At 34.3% G+C, this 19,353-nt stretch overlaps 1 protein-coding gene across 1 annotated transcript in view; it reads right to left on the bottom strand.

The window, feature by feature from the left end:
• LRRC7 (leucine rich repeat containing 7) overlaps positions 1-19,353 on the bottom strand; it is a 186,751-nt gene that overhangs the window by 62,052 nt on the left and 105,346 nt on the right. Inside the window, 4 exon segments of the mRNA XM_041127660.1 lie at positions 2,358-2,430; positions 4,477-4,621; positions 7,457-7,531; positions 11,097-11,160. Of these exon segments, the coding sequence (XP_040983594.1) occupies positions 2,358-2,430; positions 4,477-4,621; positions 7,457-7,531; positions 11,097-11,160 (357 nt within the window).

Here is a 19,353-nt window from a genome sequence, read left to right as displayed (position 1 = left end):
AACACTCATCTACACTGGCTCTTGACCTACTGCACCATTACCTATGAGGGGGTCATGACTTCCCTCATGACACCTTCCTAACGACAAAGGGGAAGCGTGAGCATTCACTTAGATCCTACAGATAAAATCTCCAGTCTTTGGGTCCAATTTGGTAAAGTACTTAATCAACGTGAATCCGCTGATTTTATGTGGAATATTTTATTAAGCTGGGTCTACTGTGCATAGTATCTTGCAGGGTCAAACTCCAAATGCTACTTACAGGCTTGCCCTTTGAACAAGACTGCCAAAAATGCGGGTGGTGGCTCACTATTAGCAACATTGACTCAGACAGTGTTGAAGTGCTCTGTGTCTCATCATGAAATTTGTTCCTGGAGGGAGAGTTCCCTCCTCCACACTGCTAATCTTTGTGTGACAATAATATACTCTGCAGTGGGTACGACAACTATGATTTAGGAGAAAAAGACCAGTAGGAAACTATCCAAATGGATGAGTCAGAGAAAGGAAGTTCATTTTGATGTGGGAGACACTGTCCTCATTAAATGAAAATACTTCATTTAAAAAGCACAACCAATCGCTCAAAAATAATGTGATAACATTAGGTGATTAGCCTACTGCTCTGCATATACACTGTTTAGAGCTGCAGTATGCATCTTTAAAAATGTAATTAAGGCTCCAGGACAAACAATACTGAACAGATATTAGGTTAAAAAGGAAGAGGGGTTTCCCTTCAATTTGAGAAATTCAATAAATAATGAAGGTTTTAAAAGGTCTTAATAATTGACCCCCAAAATTGTTAAAGATAATGCTGGACATTATATCAACCTTTTTGCAGAGTGTCCAGTACAGCTTTGAGCCTTACAAGCTTTCACTGCCTATCAGCATTTATTGCTACACAATTATTTGTGTAGCAAAGATTTGTCCTTTTGTGATTCATATGACCAACTTTCAGTACTCTACATGAACATCACATAACTCTAAAGACACCACAAGAAGTACAGCATGGTAGGCCAAACCTAAGCTTTCAGTTGCTACAGTTGTAATAGTTCACAAATTTTTCCTGAATGGCATACCAACAACTAAATTACTATAAAATGGGTGTGGGAGCAGTAAAGCACTGGCTGTGCAAGTTAGAGATTATTTCTATTCTAGAGACCTCACTATACTATCATATTTCTGGACAAGTCTAAATGAAGTCTTCTCGGCTTTAATTTTGGAAGCCTCAGAACAGCCCTGGCTTAAGAAAACTACTTCTAATGAAACCGTTTGTTGAGCTACAATCTGTTGAAGAGAGAATGGTTTTTGCACTGAGAGCAAAGGCACAAACTGTGAGCGCAACTCTGCTCACAGATGCCCCGTTCCCAGCGTTTCATGCTGACAGCACAGAATTGGTATAAATGGTACAACCATGTGTTCAGTCACACCAGGAAGACAATCATTACTTAGGCTGAACTCTGCTTCTTCTGCATGAATACTACTGCTGGTGCAAGAGGAATGATGGAAACACTAGTGCTATAGCTGTAGAAGGCAGCCAGGGACCATATATTCTGAAATTTTTTCCAAATATCAGTTTATATAGCATTTCAGAAATAAATATGTAGAGGAAGAGGCATCCTACAAAAATATCAATGTTAAAGATATGTTCTGCTAGAAGAGGATATGTGCAGTGTGAAACAACATAAAGAAGCACCTGTTTCCATACTTGGAGACATGCTTGCATCTGCCTTCAATTTTACAATAAATTGTAGGTTTCATTTAGCAATAAGCTCAAGACACACAACAGTACAAGACAGAATTTCGTACCAGTGATCATGTAATATCTGACAAAATGATAGCTAAAGGGCATCACTACTGCTTTTCATAATAAGATCACTTACATGATATTTTCACATTTTGATGTATACACCTATGAAATTGTCATGACTTTTTCATTTATGTTACTTCAATATTTTAAGAAATTTTCATACATATGAGGTTTGCAGCCATTTTCTTTTAAGCATCAAGTACTGGCTGTTGCTATGGAAACAGACGTATTCCCCCAAATACTTCTATTTCTTCTACTTTTGCTGCTCTAATCATCTAAATTGCAAGTGATTCATACAGAAAAATACCTTTGTTCTTTTTCTTGGAAAATATGATACATTCCATCTTCTTATCACTTATACCAGTATAAGTCCACAGAAGTAATAGTGTTGCTCCAAATTTAAATGTTATCAGCTGGGTGTTAGGCACACATTTTGAAATTGTTTTATAATTCAGTACATCTTTGTCTTATTTTTTATTTTAAAAAACCTACATTCTGCAAGCCGAAGGGAAAACACATTTTACTTAATGTTGAAAATCATGACACTTATACTCACTTTCCAATTGCATTTGGCAGAATTGTAAGCTGATTGTCATCTACTTTTAAAGTTGTAAGCCTTTTCAACAGTCCTACAAAACAGGTAAGGAAGAAGTAATAGAAAAATATTTCACATTAATATTTTTTACTTTCTGTAATCTCCCATATCCTTAAACAAACAATGATTTCTAACACTCAATAACTTTGGTCTAGATTTTAGAAAACATCTGTATATAGGACAGTACACAGACACATTCTTGTCCCTTTGAAAATATGTTTCATCAAAATGAAGCACTGATTAAATGTTAAGCTGAACTGCAAGTGAAATATTAAGTGTATTTCTGGAATCTTGAAAAAAACTGTAAAAAAAAAAAGAATAGTATCCTATCTGTGTATTTCTACTTATCTATTAATGTTTCGATCAAATTCAAGTCCTGTTGCCTTGATTAAAAGGTGCTTAGGTCATAACAGGACATTAGGCAAACTATCTAAAGTAAATGCCACATTTCTAAAGCTTCACAATATGTAGGTATAGAAGAAAACCAGAATCAGACCGAAAACTAGAATCAATCCTGAATGCATTTGTATATGCGGTTAATTCTTATCATTAAAAGAATTATTATATATCTAAGTCTAAGCAGATGCATAACTGGGTAACATTTACTAAGAGGGAATGAAACTTCTGCTTTACCAGTGCATAACAGCAGAAAATGATAAAAAAGTAAAGACAGAAAAAATGGGGAAAATATTGCATTATAGTGCTAGAAACAGAGCTTGAAACAGATTTACACCTTCTGGAAGTTATTGACATCTCAAAATCTGTTTCTTTCCTGAAAGGATTCTGGATATACTGAAATATCATTTTTTAAATGATCATTTGTAATTAATGTTAAGAATAATATAGATTAATCACCAATATAGAGAAAAAAGTTAAATTGAATGTGCCATAATATGAAAGCTGAAGCAAATGAAAAGTATAATTAAAAGAAACACTACTCATTTCAATTGCAGAACATGTTTGTTGAAAACTTTTTCAAAATCAACATGTTCCAAGAAACACCTAGTTTTCAAGAAAATTTTCTTTTAAGAGGAAAAAGTTCCACCAAAATGAATTTCAGCAAGCTCTCATTTGAAAATGCAGTATTAAAATTAATCTTTTTGCTTTACTTCTGTTAAATCTATTATCATTCAGTAATAGGAATTTGGAAATGACAACTGAATATATCTAATTGCAAGAATGTATACTTCAAAATGTAAACATTTATTTCTTTTGTGCAGGAACTAAATGCCCTCTAAAAATCAATCTGCATATGCATATCAGAAAACCACATAAAGCAAAAATTCTAGAATTTATGGTGAGATGTAGGAGACCAAAATAGAAAATAGCTGTAAAAGACATCTAGTAACATTCGTGTAGCACAGCATTATTAATTAGCAGTACATTTTGGAATCTTGACTAAGTTGACTTAAAATTGGGGAATTTAACAGTTCATGTTCAAAGGGACGCATTTAGGAAAGTGAAAAAGATGATGATGATGATGATGATGATGATATAGTGGGCTTATCGGCTAGAAGCAATAGAAGAGAGGAAAGACCTCAAGTGTTTCTAAAGAAAATATAAGGGATCAAGACTGAAATGAAATATCCAGATGTATAGAGTCATAACCTAAAACCACTTAGCTTCCAGAATTTCTATATATTCTAAATAATTCAGAAATTCTATGCATGCAACATAGTCAAAACCAAAAATGAACAGTTTGAACTATTTCTTTGTTTAATGCTCTCATACGGAATTGCATTACTGTAACTCAGAGCAGCAATTTCCTTCAAGAGTTTCACACTGTTAACATAATCACTATTATACTTACTTTCAAATTTAGATCAGATCAATTATATCTTTCTTTGCTTATTTTCTTTAAAATAGCAAATCAGAATAATCAATACCACCTAACCATGGATTTTTTCCTGACTTTACAAAATGATCTCCAGGGACTGTGCAGACACAGATGTTTCAAACTCTTTCGGAATTTAATGGCAGTTCTTATTCCAGCTATTGTCAAGTCCCATAATTACCAAAAAAAGGTATTAAAGAAATCCTCAGCTGTAAAAGATTACAAGAAATCCTGAGCTTTTCTCACCTATGGAGTCTGGCAGTTGCTGCAACATATTGGATGACAACAGGAGATCTTCAAGTCCTTCACATCCTGATATGTCCAAATCAACAGTTTCTATCCTGTTTTTTGACACATCCAGGTACACGAGCTGTTTTAACTTCCCTATAGACTTAATAGCATGTCACAAAGTGTTACTTGAACAGATATACACTGCATGCCAGTTTCTAAGTTTAATTAAAGACAAACAATAGTAATACAGGCTTATATTCAGTTATGTCAGCATCCTTTTTACAAGAGTTATTTCACTGAAGCAGTATCAATGGTGGTCTAACAGCCTTCCTGTTCAGATAACTGCAAAAGGAACTGTACCAAACTAAACAACACATACCAAACTAATTAATGTGTTCCAGATTCATTAAATCTGCTGAAAGTTTGAGTTCTCAGTCATACAGCTTTATGTATGTGAAGAAATAATCTTCATTTGGACACAGATCCTAGGGACATTTACTGACAATTCACATCCACTCAGCAGTCCTTAAGATCACCTAGGCTAGACATCCAGGTAAAGTTTTTCTGCATCAAACTGATTCTCTGAATTTTATAAAATCTAAAATTAGACTTTAGATATTCATAGTTCAATTATGAGCAGTTAACCTCAATAGTACACTTTTGTGAATACAGTGTTTAACTGCAGCTATAACATCAATGAGCAACATGATAGGAATTCTTCCCTAATTTCTCTGAAAATCTGTGTAGCATGTAAGAGTTTGAAGCCTGCAGAAGCAACCTGCTTCTTGATCCATTATCATAAGATGGTCATTTCATTCTAGATGTGAAATTTCACCAGGAAAATCAATAAAAAGGTGCTGTTATTTTCCTTAAATGAAACCTGCAAGTGGAACAGCAAAGAGGGATCACTGCTGGGTCTAGAGTAAACGAGCTGGATCTATGACCCTGTGGCAGAGCTATGACACAGACTGCAGCATTACATAGTAGGAGTGAGACAAAGCAGCACAATACTGTTATGGAGAGCTACCGTGTGGTTGCAATAGTGTGCATCCACAGAAATACTTTATGATCCACAGGAATTATCTCATTGTTACAAAAGTTAAATGAGGAACATCAAACTTTGTTTCAAACCAGATGAATAAACATTCATGGCCTATGAGGGAACTTCCTTTATGGATTTTGGGAAAGCTGTGGGAATCGCTTGTGAAGTGTATGGATTCTAGAAAAGTTCATGGGAGTGGGTTTTATAGTTATTTACATATACTTTTAGTGGTTATTTATTGTACACATGAAAAAGGAAAATAGTTTCAGACAGCTTCATTTACAGGTACTTTCAAAACAATATGAACATAGCTTGCTTTTCATCTTTTACCTTGCTGAGATCTGCTCTCTGCTTCTAAGGACACAGCTTCATGTTATCTTTAATCATATCTGAGTTGTATAAAGGGAAAATCTCCCTTTCACGCCAGCATTTGCCATTCTACCCATATTAATAGTCAAACATAATCTTTGTTTCTAGCACAGACTACTTTTTTAAAAACTGAATTATTAACATTGGAAACCTGGCAAATCTCTAAATCTTAAAATCAATTACCAGTTGGTATTTTCTTTCTATTTTTAAAAGTAAAAATTTAAAGCTAATATTAACTGGTTTAAACCTCTTGTTTTGGAGAAGGCTTTCATAAAACATCATCTAGGGTCTACTAGAATCAGATTCAGGAAACATGGATTATTCACTGAAAATAATTATGCTCCTTGACATTTAGTTCCATGACCTACTGAACATCTTCAACTCTAAATACCCTCTTCAGGGATTATGATAGCTCAGCAGGACTGTGTTTGGAACACATTTTAGCACTGGATATATTAACCAATTTCATTGTGAACAGAAAAGAAACAGAATAACGGTTAAAATGTTTGTGCACACACTCTCTAGTATATCTGACATTTCTTCTACTCTGTTACACTGCAGCAACAATACTGCAATATTTGTGTTCTTGATCTCCAGCTGGTTTCAGTATCAAGAGGTGGTTTCAATATCAGCTTTTCTTTTCACTAACAAAGCACTCAAAGTGGATATTCGGACAGTGACTGAAAATGATCATTTTCTTTGCAAACATCCTGCTTAACACAAAAGATTAATGTAATCTATTTATGACAAAAAACAGTCATTGCTCAATGCAAAAAATTGAATTTTTATTAACAAATGTTCAAAACTGAAAGAGGAGGAACTACTTCTAACACCTAGACATGTTTGTGCTAGATATAGTTCTACATTTTCCCTGCAGCAATGAAGAGCATTATTATGTGAAACATATGATCTGTCACCTATGTGATAAAATGCTAATGACGGGGATCCCTTTCTCCAGTCATAATCAGTGTAGGTATTTTAGAGTATTTAATTTCAAATAATTTATGGCAATAAAAATTGAAAATCAAAGTCCTACTGTGGGGTAGCAACAACTCAGAAACAGCACTAATATATAACCATGACTCTAATGTTTAGATTGTAAAATATTTTTTCTTCCATTTCTAAATGGAGTGCTTTCTGGAGGAACATATCTTCATTCCACTGCCTCAGAACTGCTTTTAATATAGTTGAATCTGTACATACCATCTGTTATTTTTAAGTTTATTTAGATTACTTAACATTTCGTCTTCCTTTTTAAAACGTGTGGGTTTTTATAAAACTGCTAGTTAATGCATGCTGACTGAGAAGACAATAGGAAATAACTTTCCCTCACAATGAAACCCACACAACATTTAAATAAAACAGGCACATCCCTATTTAGATGCTATCATGTAATAATACAACATTTAAAAGGTTTTCGTATGAATAGCTATGCTGAGAGTTTTATTTCTTGATAATAATTAATGACTATATGAACTAGGAATATGTACCCATTCAAGAAAATGCACATGCATTTATTTACTGCAAGGTCAATAGTTCACTATATCACACAATAATTTGATTATGTAAAATAAATGTTCATACCCCAGGTAGTATTTGCAAAGAATTATTGTCCATCCACAATTCCTTTAGGTTTTGTATTTGTTCGAGAACCTCAGGCTGAAGAAAAGAAGATAGTATTAGGACCATTAAATAAATCAGTATTTTTTTTTTAGTTAAATATAAATCAGTATTTTCTTTAAAAAAAAGATTCCCTCTTCACCTTGCTTTTTTTTCTTTTTATAACCCACATCAGACTTTCAGATATTTAATGACATGAACAGTATGTTCATTTAATTTAATTTAACCACTGTTGCTCTTTTTCAAAACTTGTAAAATTTAAGAACCCCCTGGAAAAGAAATGAATACAAAGAAGAACTTATTAGAAGTTTCTGTTCTAAACAGTCTATTGGCAGTATGCAATTTATGAACAAGGCAAACGATTGAAGTGAGAATTGTGGAGCTTCAGAAACAATGCACTGAAAAGAAAGACCAAATCTCATCTTGCGGCACATGCAAAACTGCCTTTTGCATGATTTGTAGCCTTAAAAATAGCTTAACGGAGTCATATTGCTGAACACTTTCCTGGATATACTGCATTTATGTACAATTTAATGTCTGCAATTGTCATATTCAGTAGTTAAAATAGCTGTATGCAATGATAAAGCCTTAAAATTACAATATTAAACTTTAATCTAAAATGTTCTATTCTTTTCAACACTATAGGATATTAGTGAGAGAAACTGAAAAAGGCAATTCCCCAAATCATTTCTTATTCATTACAGCTGTGAAAATCAAGAATTATCAGGTCACAAATATTTCCATGTTTCAGCCTAAGCAGTATTTTTCTTTTTCATGAAACACTATTTTCACAGGTAAAACATCAGTTTGCCATAGCTCTGTAAAGTTGTAGAGGTTTTTTTTCAAAGTCTGCTAGAAACTGATATTAAATATTTCATTTGGCTCTGACTAAATCAGATTCTAGCATTTTAAAAGTCTGTAGTACTATTTCGCTGGAATTATTTCAACACAGCTAGAAACAAATCTATCTGTCTAGCATCACAGGACCTTGAAAGACCTCTAATTATACCTCCTGTGGTCTAAGTTCTTTGGAATGTTATAATTCCCACAAGAAATACAATTTTCCAGTTGCCCGGGTCACATGGTATGTTACGGGAGAAGCTCCCAATGCATCATCAGATAAGAAAGAACCTGCTAGTCTGGGGAGCTCAATCCCTCAGTTTTCCATGTTGTCACATAATGTATTTCTATTGAGAAATGATTAGTCAGTATTTTAAAGATAACTTATTTTGCCTTGGCTAATTCTATTGAAATTCTGTTTCCTTCAATGGTTAAAACCACTTGTAATTTCCAGACTAAATCGATGAATGATCACTTTATACTATTTGTTCCTGTGATGATTAATGTTTTTTTATTCCTCCAGAGTGTTCACTGAGGTTATTAGAGATAATCATAATTTCCCTCTCAACTTTAATTTTCTTTTAAATTCCTCTCGTTAGACAGACACCCTTCTCAAAGGCAACAGACTATTCCTATGTTGTACATATTACAGTTTGATTTGAAATTTCTTGAGCATGGATTATGGTATACCATTATTACGGTGTACCATGGATTATGATATATCATTATGGCATACCATAATCCAGATGAGATCTCACTAATGTTTTGATAAGTGGTATTAACAATTGCTGTTTATCATTTGTTCAGTGCCATTTTTTGTCACTTCAAAGATTAGGAGATTTCAAACCCCTGACCCATACCTTGTGATTTACTGCTCCAGTTTTCCTAGAGACCTGTGACACAGATTACCTATTCCCTTCCTTGATTACATTAAGTCACTTGAATATGGCAGCTATTTAGGAAGTGACAATTTCTATTTTAGGAACACATACCTATCTCATGATTGGTATAATCTTGTTTCCAGAAAATTAATTAACAGAATACTCCATTTTTGCAATTACCTTTATTCTTAACCCCATGCCTATTGCTCCAGTTTGTCTGTATGAAGACCCCAACCTCTTCCAGTGCAAAGGGAGGGACTTCAATAGTCCAAGGATGGACTGTCAAAGAAATTAAGCTCTTCCACCCCACCACAGTTCTAGGTAGTATATTTCTCCAATAAGAACAAAGTTTCTATTGAAACCCAAATCAGAACCTTTTGATCCTTTTTTCTAGGTGATCTGGATTTAAACTAGTACCACTTTTCCTATGACATTTCTGCAGATTCATGCTGTTCCCTTGCCTCTTGGCCCATTTGCTTCTGGCATTTGATTCTAGTTCATACATTTTTGGACCAGCTTCCTGAAAAATGAGTCAGCTCGGGGAGACTGGTTCTAATAGCAGTACAGGGCCAGCAAAAACATAGAATGATGTTGAAGTAATTTAAAACAGAGACTACAAAACCAAACCACCCCCCAAAAAGACACACTGAATTCAGGAAGCATATATGTATTTCTTATGATCAAAATTCCAAATACCATTTCTGAAAATTTTATTCTATTTATCTATGCAAAAGATTTCTAGTTTTAATTAAAAATCTGAGTTAAAACCATCTATTTTCTCCTACATAGCAGTATAAATTAGTAAACATTAACAGGGTTATAACCATAATGGTAGAAGGTAGTGCAAGGTAGTGCACCATCTATAAACTAGATGTAGACTTTTTGCTACAGCTTTCTACTACTAGATGACATTTTGAAATTTGTTTAAAGTGAAATTATCTTAATTTTAATTAAAGTTACAGGAAATATCACCCTCATAAAATTGTAAGCCCTGATTCAGCAGCACTATTTTTACAGATTGTTATTCTATGACTCTGGAGGAAACGGTTCAGCTCACAGGGTTTAACAGTCACTAGACAGGCTATTCATGGATAAGGCACATGCAGACATTTATTTCACCCTCAGTGCAATAGTGAGCGTCACAGTATTAATTTGTTGTAGTACAAAAGCACAGGCCCTCCCGAATAGCCCTAGCAGTGACAGGTCTCAAAAAGGATGAGGCAGCGGTTTTTCGAAGTTTTGCTTCTCTTAACGTATTTACAGTTCCTGCAGGATGAAGTCAGCAAGCTCTACTTAAAAACAGGTCCATTTAAAAACACAGTTGAAGCACCGTCATACTGTTTCTGAGAAGTGTCAATTCCTACAGATGTAGTAGAAACCTGAAGGGAACAGCAACTTCATTATTTTCTATACTGATGCTAGAGAAAATTCCCAAAAGCTATTAAATCTCAGGGAATTTAATACTCATCTTAGAGGTGAGTTAGGGACAGAAACTGCTTTTGGAGTCCAAAATATACTTCTGCTAATAGCAATTTCTAATATTTGCAAGATATAATGATAGATATTAAGAAATTAATACATAATTGACGCAAGTATTTATACTGAGATCATCAATTCATCCCACAGTATTCCAGCAGTAGCAACAAGCTCTGAGTGAGAATCGTCTGTGACCTTGATCTGAACTGCAGAAGCCTGATGTAGATGAAGCATATTCCATTATCAACATTCACCTCATGAACCATGATAAATCTTCTATTCTACAAGGAAATGTGACCATAGCATGTGGCCACAACACAATAATGCCTTTTAAGTAAAAGTTTAATGCCTCATGCACAGAGCACCCAAAACATACAGGCTTTCTATTAAAAAATGGTGTTGCTTACCAGTTCAGAGAATTCATTATTGCCCAGATCAAGTCTCTCCAGTTGAGTCAGTTTGTGCATTGACCTGTAACAGATTAGGAAATATCTAAAATGAAATTTTTACTTGCAAGATGTCAGTCAAATTTTGTTTAGATTAAAAAATAAAGCTCAAATGATACTGTTATTGCAAAAAGAATTACATCAGTTTGATGCTGATGCAAATGAGAACAATATACTCCATCCTTAAGACATTAGCTAAAGTTCTTGAACTAAAAAGCTAACAATAATTATTTTAGTATAAAAATAAACATAAAATCTTCGTATAATTTTGCACCGTTGCTCAAGGAAGATGACCCACATTATTTTTATAAGCAATTGAAAGTAATATAAATTGTGGCATTTTTGATACAGATTTATAAATTTGTTATCAACTTCTTTATAAACCACTAGGAAGTGTTTTGGCTCTTCATAGCAAAAGTACAAAATATGGTTCTTGCCTCCCTAAAACTGTACCTAACTACAGTCACGATGCAAAAGCACTTTTGTGACAAGGATCAGCACGCCGAAGCTTAGATGAAGCTTGTTTTGAGTACTTCTGTTGGTTTAACAGAAGGCACTGAGCTGATGGGGTCCCCTCCTCTTGGGGTTGTAATACGGGTGACCTGAAACATGGCTTCCATTTCAGGAATAAGCAAACAAACTGTCACACCGATGAGCGGTGGTATTTAGTGACACTTGCTGTCTGCCAGTAGCTTATGGAAATTCTATCATTGTAAGCAGATAAACAACAGAAGAGAGATTTTTAATTAAATGACCAATCTGAGATTCAAGCCTTTGACCTGCTGCAAAGCACATCTAGGCAAGTATTCCTCTCTCTGTGCGGTTCATGGCACAGGAGCATAGCAGGGAGACGGTGTGATCCATGACACCGCGTGTGGATGGGAGCAATGTGTTATACTTTGCCCCTTTTTGGGTAGCAGCTCCTCTGAGCGCAAGAAAGGCTTCACAGAGCCTCTGTCGCAGAGACTGTGCGCAAATGACAGCAGAATCAACCAAAGCAGCTTATCCTTCTTCACAGCATTATAAAAGAAAGAGTCAAATAAGAATGTATCATGAGAAAGCAAGTGAACCAAAAGTTAATATCAACCGTGCTTTATGCAGTAAAGGGCTTTAAATGAGGAATAACCTGGATTTATGTCTGTGACTGATCACTACATAACAGCAAAAAAGGCACTTTTACTGCTCGGGCTTAGGTGACTGAAACAGTGAAATAAAGGGAAAAGTGAGAAATTGCTAAAAATTACATGATTAAATTCTTCATTTACTGAAGTCAATGGGATAAATCTCCCAGGTTTATCTCTGAATTTGTGCTGTGAGGAAAACTGGTTATCTCAGGTATAGCTTAAACCGACAAAGGCACGGATCACAGTGTACGTGGACTGACTGTTAAAAGCATTTAAAATCTATCAATTTTTAATATAGGCAAACTTTTTAAAAATACACAGAGTTTTAAAAACTATACTTAGAACATATGACAGCAGAAGCACTGACTCAAAGAAGTAATCCCACAGCAGCAAAGATCTTTTCAAAATGAAAGGAAAATTGCTGAGCAACTTGTGAACAGGAGCTGAAGGACTGAGCACGGTAGAAGGATGGCAGGACTGTGATTTCCTTAACTGGAATGGATGATCTGCAGTTGTGTAGTGTACAACTTTGCTCATATTGGAAAAAAATAAGATTTTTCTAAAGCTAATTTACTACATGATACCTGTGTACTTTTTGCTACTTCAGGCCTTTGCAAAATGTTAGAATTTCATACTTGTACGAAACTAAGATGAGGAAGTTGTATTCAAAATTACTATGACATTGGAGAAAAGAACAATTTCCTCATTTGAATACATTGATCTTGATTTTTTTTTATAACAGTTGACATTTTAAAGTTAGTAAATGATTTCAAATAGTGCACTCAATACCCTCACTTTATATTTTAAAAGGTTACTAAATTTAAACCAAATGGCTTTATAAATATTCCAGAAAGATTTCATTCATTTTGAAAAAAATTGATTTATTATGATTATATTCTTCCAGGCCTTTTAACGAAAATTCGGCACTAAACAAGGCATTTTAGATAGTAAGACTTCCAGGGACCTAAGCTCCACCGCTATGCAAGGGGTGTAACATGCCAGAGAGCGACCCTGGGTGCTGGCCCTCCGCCGTCCCTACTGCTGTCTGAACATGAAATGGTTCCTCACACAGTTTTGGTTCCTACTGCTTAGCTCTACCCCAAGCAATTCCTGGGCAGATTCAGGAGACAGCCTGAGCCAGGACCCCTTCCAAAAGGCAATGTGACTACCCTGTTCTGGATCAAGTTCAAATTTAATTAATTAATTAATTACTGCCTTTGTTTCCGTGAACAGAATTGGAACAGGATATTACCTCCAGTGCAGAATTTCTCTTTAAGCCCTGGTAGACCAATATGCTCTAAACACCATACTGGATTTTGGTGGTGGTGGTAGTAAAAAAAGAAGATAAAAATAATTAAGTAATTTAGTATTAACTGCAACAGTCAGTTCAGAGGTCTTCTAAGGTAATCAGAATTCATCCTAATCAAAAAATTAGCATAGTCTTAATTGATGTGATCTAAAACATCAACCATTTTATCTCTGCAATTTGTATCAGAAGTAAAACTGATTATCAAAGATGCTATGGCTAAAAAACATAGACCTGTTTTAACGTTTAAATTATGGAAGAAGGAGGTTGTGATGGGGCTAGATAGAGAACACTGCCACATATTTATTACAAGCAAACTTTACTTTTCATTTTCTAAAATAGGAAAAAAGAATTCACAGAAATATAAATGCCACTCTTCAGCAGTAGAGTGAAGCGGGTTTTGCTAGACATGTTAGTAAAATAAAAAAATATTTAGATAAACAAATATTCCACTCTCAAGTTTAAGAAGTTACATACTTCATTAGACTTCTTTAATTAAACAGACACTTTCTGACCTACTGTAATTCTTCACTTTCAGCATAACTTCAAGGAATGACTCTTCAGGTCACAGATCAAGATCAGGCATCAGATGTGCTTCTATACTTTACAGAAATTAATGTTTTGTAGAGCGAAGTTGTTAAAATATATCTAGACCTCTTAGGCAAATAGTTCACCATCGAACCAAATGAGTAATTCCTTTTGATAGAACCTGCTGTCTTTCATATTTAGGCTGTTAACTTTCATCTAACAATCTGCAGTATTTTCAAACACAGAAAATTTAAGTTAGATAATATAATAAATACCAATGCATTTACCCAACAGTTTGGGGAAGTGCAATGCCAAGTCCTAAAGTCCTTTGAAACTGATGCTACCGTTACTGTGAAACTACTGGTAATACCACTGCAGGATATATTCCTATATTATTGATTCCTTCAGTGCCTTCTGTGTTACTGTATGTCTGTTTTAACTTTTATGGCTTTCTAAAATGTTCTTCTAAGTGTTCATCTTTCTACTTGTTCATTACTGTTCTTTTTTTTGGTCCAGTTTTGCACAATCTCAGTTTCCTAACAAGTCTTTGAAACCTACCAAATATGTTATTTCTGCTCATCATTTGGTGTTTTGGAAATACCTAGAAACAGTCACAGTTTACTTTCAGAATCCATTTCATCTTTCTGTGCTGACAGTCACCCTAACACAGATTAATTCATGATAGCTTTGCTTATTAATGCTTTCTGAGAAGTTCACCTATTTCATACTCACTCAAGTTCACTGCTGTACATGGCTCCTTTCTATTTTTCTTTTTCCTGTCCCACTCTTTTCCAATATATTTTCCAACCTATTTGATCAATGTTTACAGATATCTTTCAGACAAGAAAGCAACAGGTACTTTTTGCTTGTTTGCTAAAATGAATGGTAGCTGCCCATACCGCCCTGAAGGGGTTAGTACCTAAATTAAAATTAAGTAAAAAAGTAACAACAAGGTATGAACAAGATGTTGTAGTTTAGACCTAGAGCATGGAGGAGTTGAATCTGGCACAGTTCCAAAACAATATATCTCAATATAACTGTGATCATGCCAGATTGAGCACACAGATTCTTAAACAGAAACTGACTTTCTATATACTCTACACAGACCCTCATTTTAGTAATATAAATCTTGATTCATGCTTCCCAATTCCCAACCTGCTGCTTACTGCATTTTTGTTCTTACAGTATTCATTACTTTGAATTATTCTTGCTATAAAACCAGAAGGAATTGTGAAAATATTTTATCTTTTAATAGTAAGTCCTTAGTCTGCAAGAATATCTGGAAGGTTGGGAGCCATTCAAGAAGCACTAAGCATTCCACCAGCACAACAGATGAGGATGCTGAAGAAATATAATGAAGTCACCTGGCCAAACTGAATGTTTCACACTCTCCCCTAAATGATTCCATTTTATATTACAATGTCCATTAAAATAATAGTGAAAAAATGTTTTTAACCCCTCTGGTGCTCTAACTGCACTGTACTTCTCTTTGGAAATGTCTTGCAAAAGCTGACTGAAATTTTACACATCGAGACAAAAGCTAAGTTTAATCAACAAAGCTACAACACACTCATGTCAGCTCTTTTAGCTCCCTTTCTGTTTAAATAACATATACATCCCTAAAAATGTTTATGTTTTGTCTAACTTACTCCTCCTAAAACTTTCACCATTATGTCTTAATTGATTTATTAATCTAGTTTAGAATTCTGACATTTAGATACAAGTTGTAAATATCGTATACAAATTTTTAAATTAATTGAACTCAATGGAGTAAGTAATTACATCTGTAATTGCAAACTTGATGACTATGGACACTCTTATTACCACACTGAATCTCATTAACTTTAGGAGAATTCTTTACACTAATGTGTGCACTCCCTGCCAGTAAATGTTTGCAAGACTGGACTCAAGAGTTTTCTAAAAATGATTACACTTACTTATCCACAATTTACCAGTTGCTGTTATGGAAATCAAAGTATTTTTGCTTAAAACAAATCAATCGGACCCCTTTGAAGACTAGCCACTCATTCAACAGTCAGGTAGCGCACACACTCTCAGCCTGAATGGTGAAGTCATTAAAAGCATTTAAATGCTACCGAAGTTCTTTTAACAAATCCCGAGGGCAGGTTTCACGCCTTAGTACCACACAAAAGTTTTACACCACAGGAAACACATTTCAGCATGTGAGCATTGCAAGTTTATAGTTCTTTACACTTGCAGATGTTACAAGTTTTTCAGTTGTAATATTAACTGTATACACTCACAAGCATTACATAGTACAATGCCTTCACAAGTAAAAACCAGGAAACATGACACACATTTTTAATAGATTGTACAAAGTTTTCTCTCACAAGTTAGTATTACTTCTGACTTTATCATTCTGCATTAAAGTTGACAAAAGCTTCTAGTGATTATGACTCCCCATGCTCATGTTAAAATGCTCAAAAAACCCCAGCCACAAGACTGAAAATACCTGCTCACTGGAACTGGAAACTGAACAACAGTATTTCTCTGTTATTTACATATACAGAATTATATATTTTGAAATGTGAAACTCTGAAACTCTTCAAAGATTAAATGAAAGATAATCTAAGTTACAACTGAGTTGGTAAAAATTTGTGTATTTCATACTGTATTCTGCCTTTGAACAAAACTTTTACTTTAAAAGGTTTGGTTTGTATTACTGTAGATTCATCATAAAAGGAAACTTTTAAACATTACTTTGTGTAATTTCTACAGTCAGATACATAGTTTCAGAAACTGTAACATTTACATGGGGGCAGATTAATTTCAGTTAGCTGGTACTATATCAAAAGATAAAGCACACTGCCAAATGTACCCAATGGAATATTATATGAGATTTTTCATTAGCTTCTGATATTTTTATCTCTTTCATGTAATTACTTATATTTTTCTTACAAAAAGATTCATTATATTTTTTATGTGAGGTCATTTTATAAAGGTGGAACAGGAAAGGTGCAATTATGAGTAAAGCTCAGTTAAATATTCATTGCTTAAATGATGCAATGTAATATAATTAATGTGCTAATAAAACTTGCAGCCAAAATTTTCACATAAATCTTTATCCATGTCGCATTTGGAACTATTCTTCCATTCATAAGTAACTGCAGAAGTTATAAGAAGAAAATCTGATTCTTGGCTATGGAAGTGGACCTCATGGTAGGTTCAGAATAAGGTGAACCTTTTTAAAAAAACATTTTTAAACACAATAATGCAACATGGCTCTCAAAAAACTACAAATGCATGAAACCAGCATAGAGAGTAGCTTAGAGAGATTGCTGAATACTTGGTGAAAAATTAAGCATTGCTCACAGTAGTTTTAAAACATTCACACTCCGTAAATTATAACTCACATTATACAATTCAGTGGTATTAATCATAATTCATGGTAATCACATATATTGCCTAATATAACTTTCTCATGTTCTTGCATGTTTATTTTTGCTGCCTTATTTAGAAGATACTTATCTATACATTGTAAATACTTCAAATAACCAGGAAAATGCCTTGCATTTACAGTTCTGGCAAAACAAATGAGTCAACTGCCATAAATTATTTTAATGAAATCATGGTATTCTCCTCAAAATCCTGGTCAGCTTTCTGACAGATAGGAGATGGTTACATGAAGGTTTATCCAAACCTTCAATCACAAACTTCTAATCACATCTGAATTGTTCCCACATATGAAGAACTGTATTCATAAATAACAAAAGTAAAAATTCATGAGTGAAAAGCAATTATGTCAGAGAAATAACTAGATTTACACAATGATAAATACAATGGAAGAGGCAATATAATACTGCTACACAATTAATGCATGCTTCTTGTATGTCATACTTCTACAAAGAGAGGACTGAGAAAGTTGTGACGGTTACATACCCTATTTCCTTGTGCAAGAACATACAGAATTATATTTTCATTTGAGTTTATGATAAATGAATACCATTATTTTCTGAAGAAATAAAAAGCAAATAAGGGCAAATATGTTGCCATTGGATGTTGCAATATGGATTATCTGCTGTATTCATTTCAAATAATATTTTCTCACACTTACTGTTGTACACAATAACCTTTATTTCAAAGTTGTTAAAATGTCACACTCAGGAGTCTCTTCCAAATTTAGTATTTTAAACCTTGCAATGTAACTTTAAATTCATTAATGAATCAGTTTGGAAATTACATGTAAAATTAATACTTCACGTTAAAGTTTAACTACTCTGCAACAGGTAAACTATTAACGAGGACTAAAGCATTACATGATACAATCACAAAGAGCTATTTACTCTTACATCACTTAATTACAAAGAAAATTCAGTCTTAGTTTTCAATGAATCTCAAGATAATTGATATAATTTCTAGAATATAAAGCATGTATGGTGTAAAGTGAAGGACCAAAAGTATAAATTAATCTGTCATAAAGTATTGAATCCATATATTATCCAGGCTTCAAAATAACCAAGTATGTTTAAAAACTTATTTTGATGATACAAAATACTGTTACACACAGACTGAAATATATAACAAGTATCTAAAATAATGTACATAATATGTATACTAATGTCTGCTTCATCTTTAACTATCAAAAATAATATCCATTTCAGCTTTTAATTATATTGAAGAACTTAAGGATTTTACAACCTGCAGTCTCAATCCACAAATCAGAGAATATAGCAGAGACCATGGGATGATGCCCAAAGCAATTAAGTCTCTGAAGACTAAATAACTCCAGAAGCTCTCAGTCAGTCATGGAAGCATGCCGCTTAGTTACTTTTATATAGACTCGTTATTAACACAAAGAGAAGTGAGGAGCGGACAATCCACAAGGCATACTGTTGCCTTGGCTGCATGGCCATCAGAAATACTGCTGTGCAAAATGCAGGGCTGTACACAACGTTACTTGGGTTAAGCATATGGGAAAACCAGCCAACATACTCATCTGGATTAAACATTGTGGACTAAGAGGCAGCCACCATCAGCCGTTGTATACCAGAATTGTTTGGTTTCATAATATAGTTTGGGAGAACTACCTCAACACAGTCTACTCGTGCTGATGCTCCTGATGCTGCCATTTCTGGTGCCCGAAAATCTGCTGACTCCACATCCTCGGCTGTTCGAGCCACTGTACACTCTCAGGCGATGGGAAAGGGCACTCTCCATCTTCAAATGCTAAGATGAGAAAAATCAATTTCAATGCCCAAAAGATGGAACTGCTGGTGCAGAAGGTGTCTAAATACAACCA

Source organism: Aquila chrysaetos, chromosome 12 (genome assembly GCF_900496995.4).
Source record: "Aquila chrysaetos chrysaetos chromosome 12, bAquChr1.4, whole genome shotgun sequence".
Taxonomy (NCBI): Eukaryota; Metazoa; Chordata; class Aves; order Accipitriformes; family Accipitridae; genus Aquila; species Aquila chrysaetos.
This window is presented reverse-complemented; position numbering and strand designations above follow the sequence as displayed.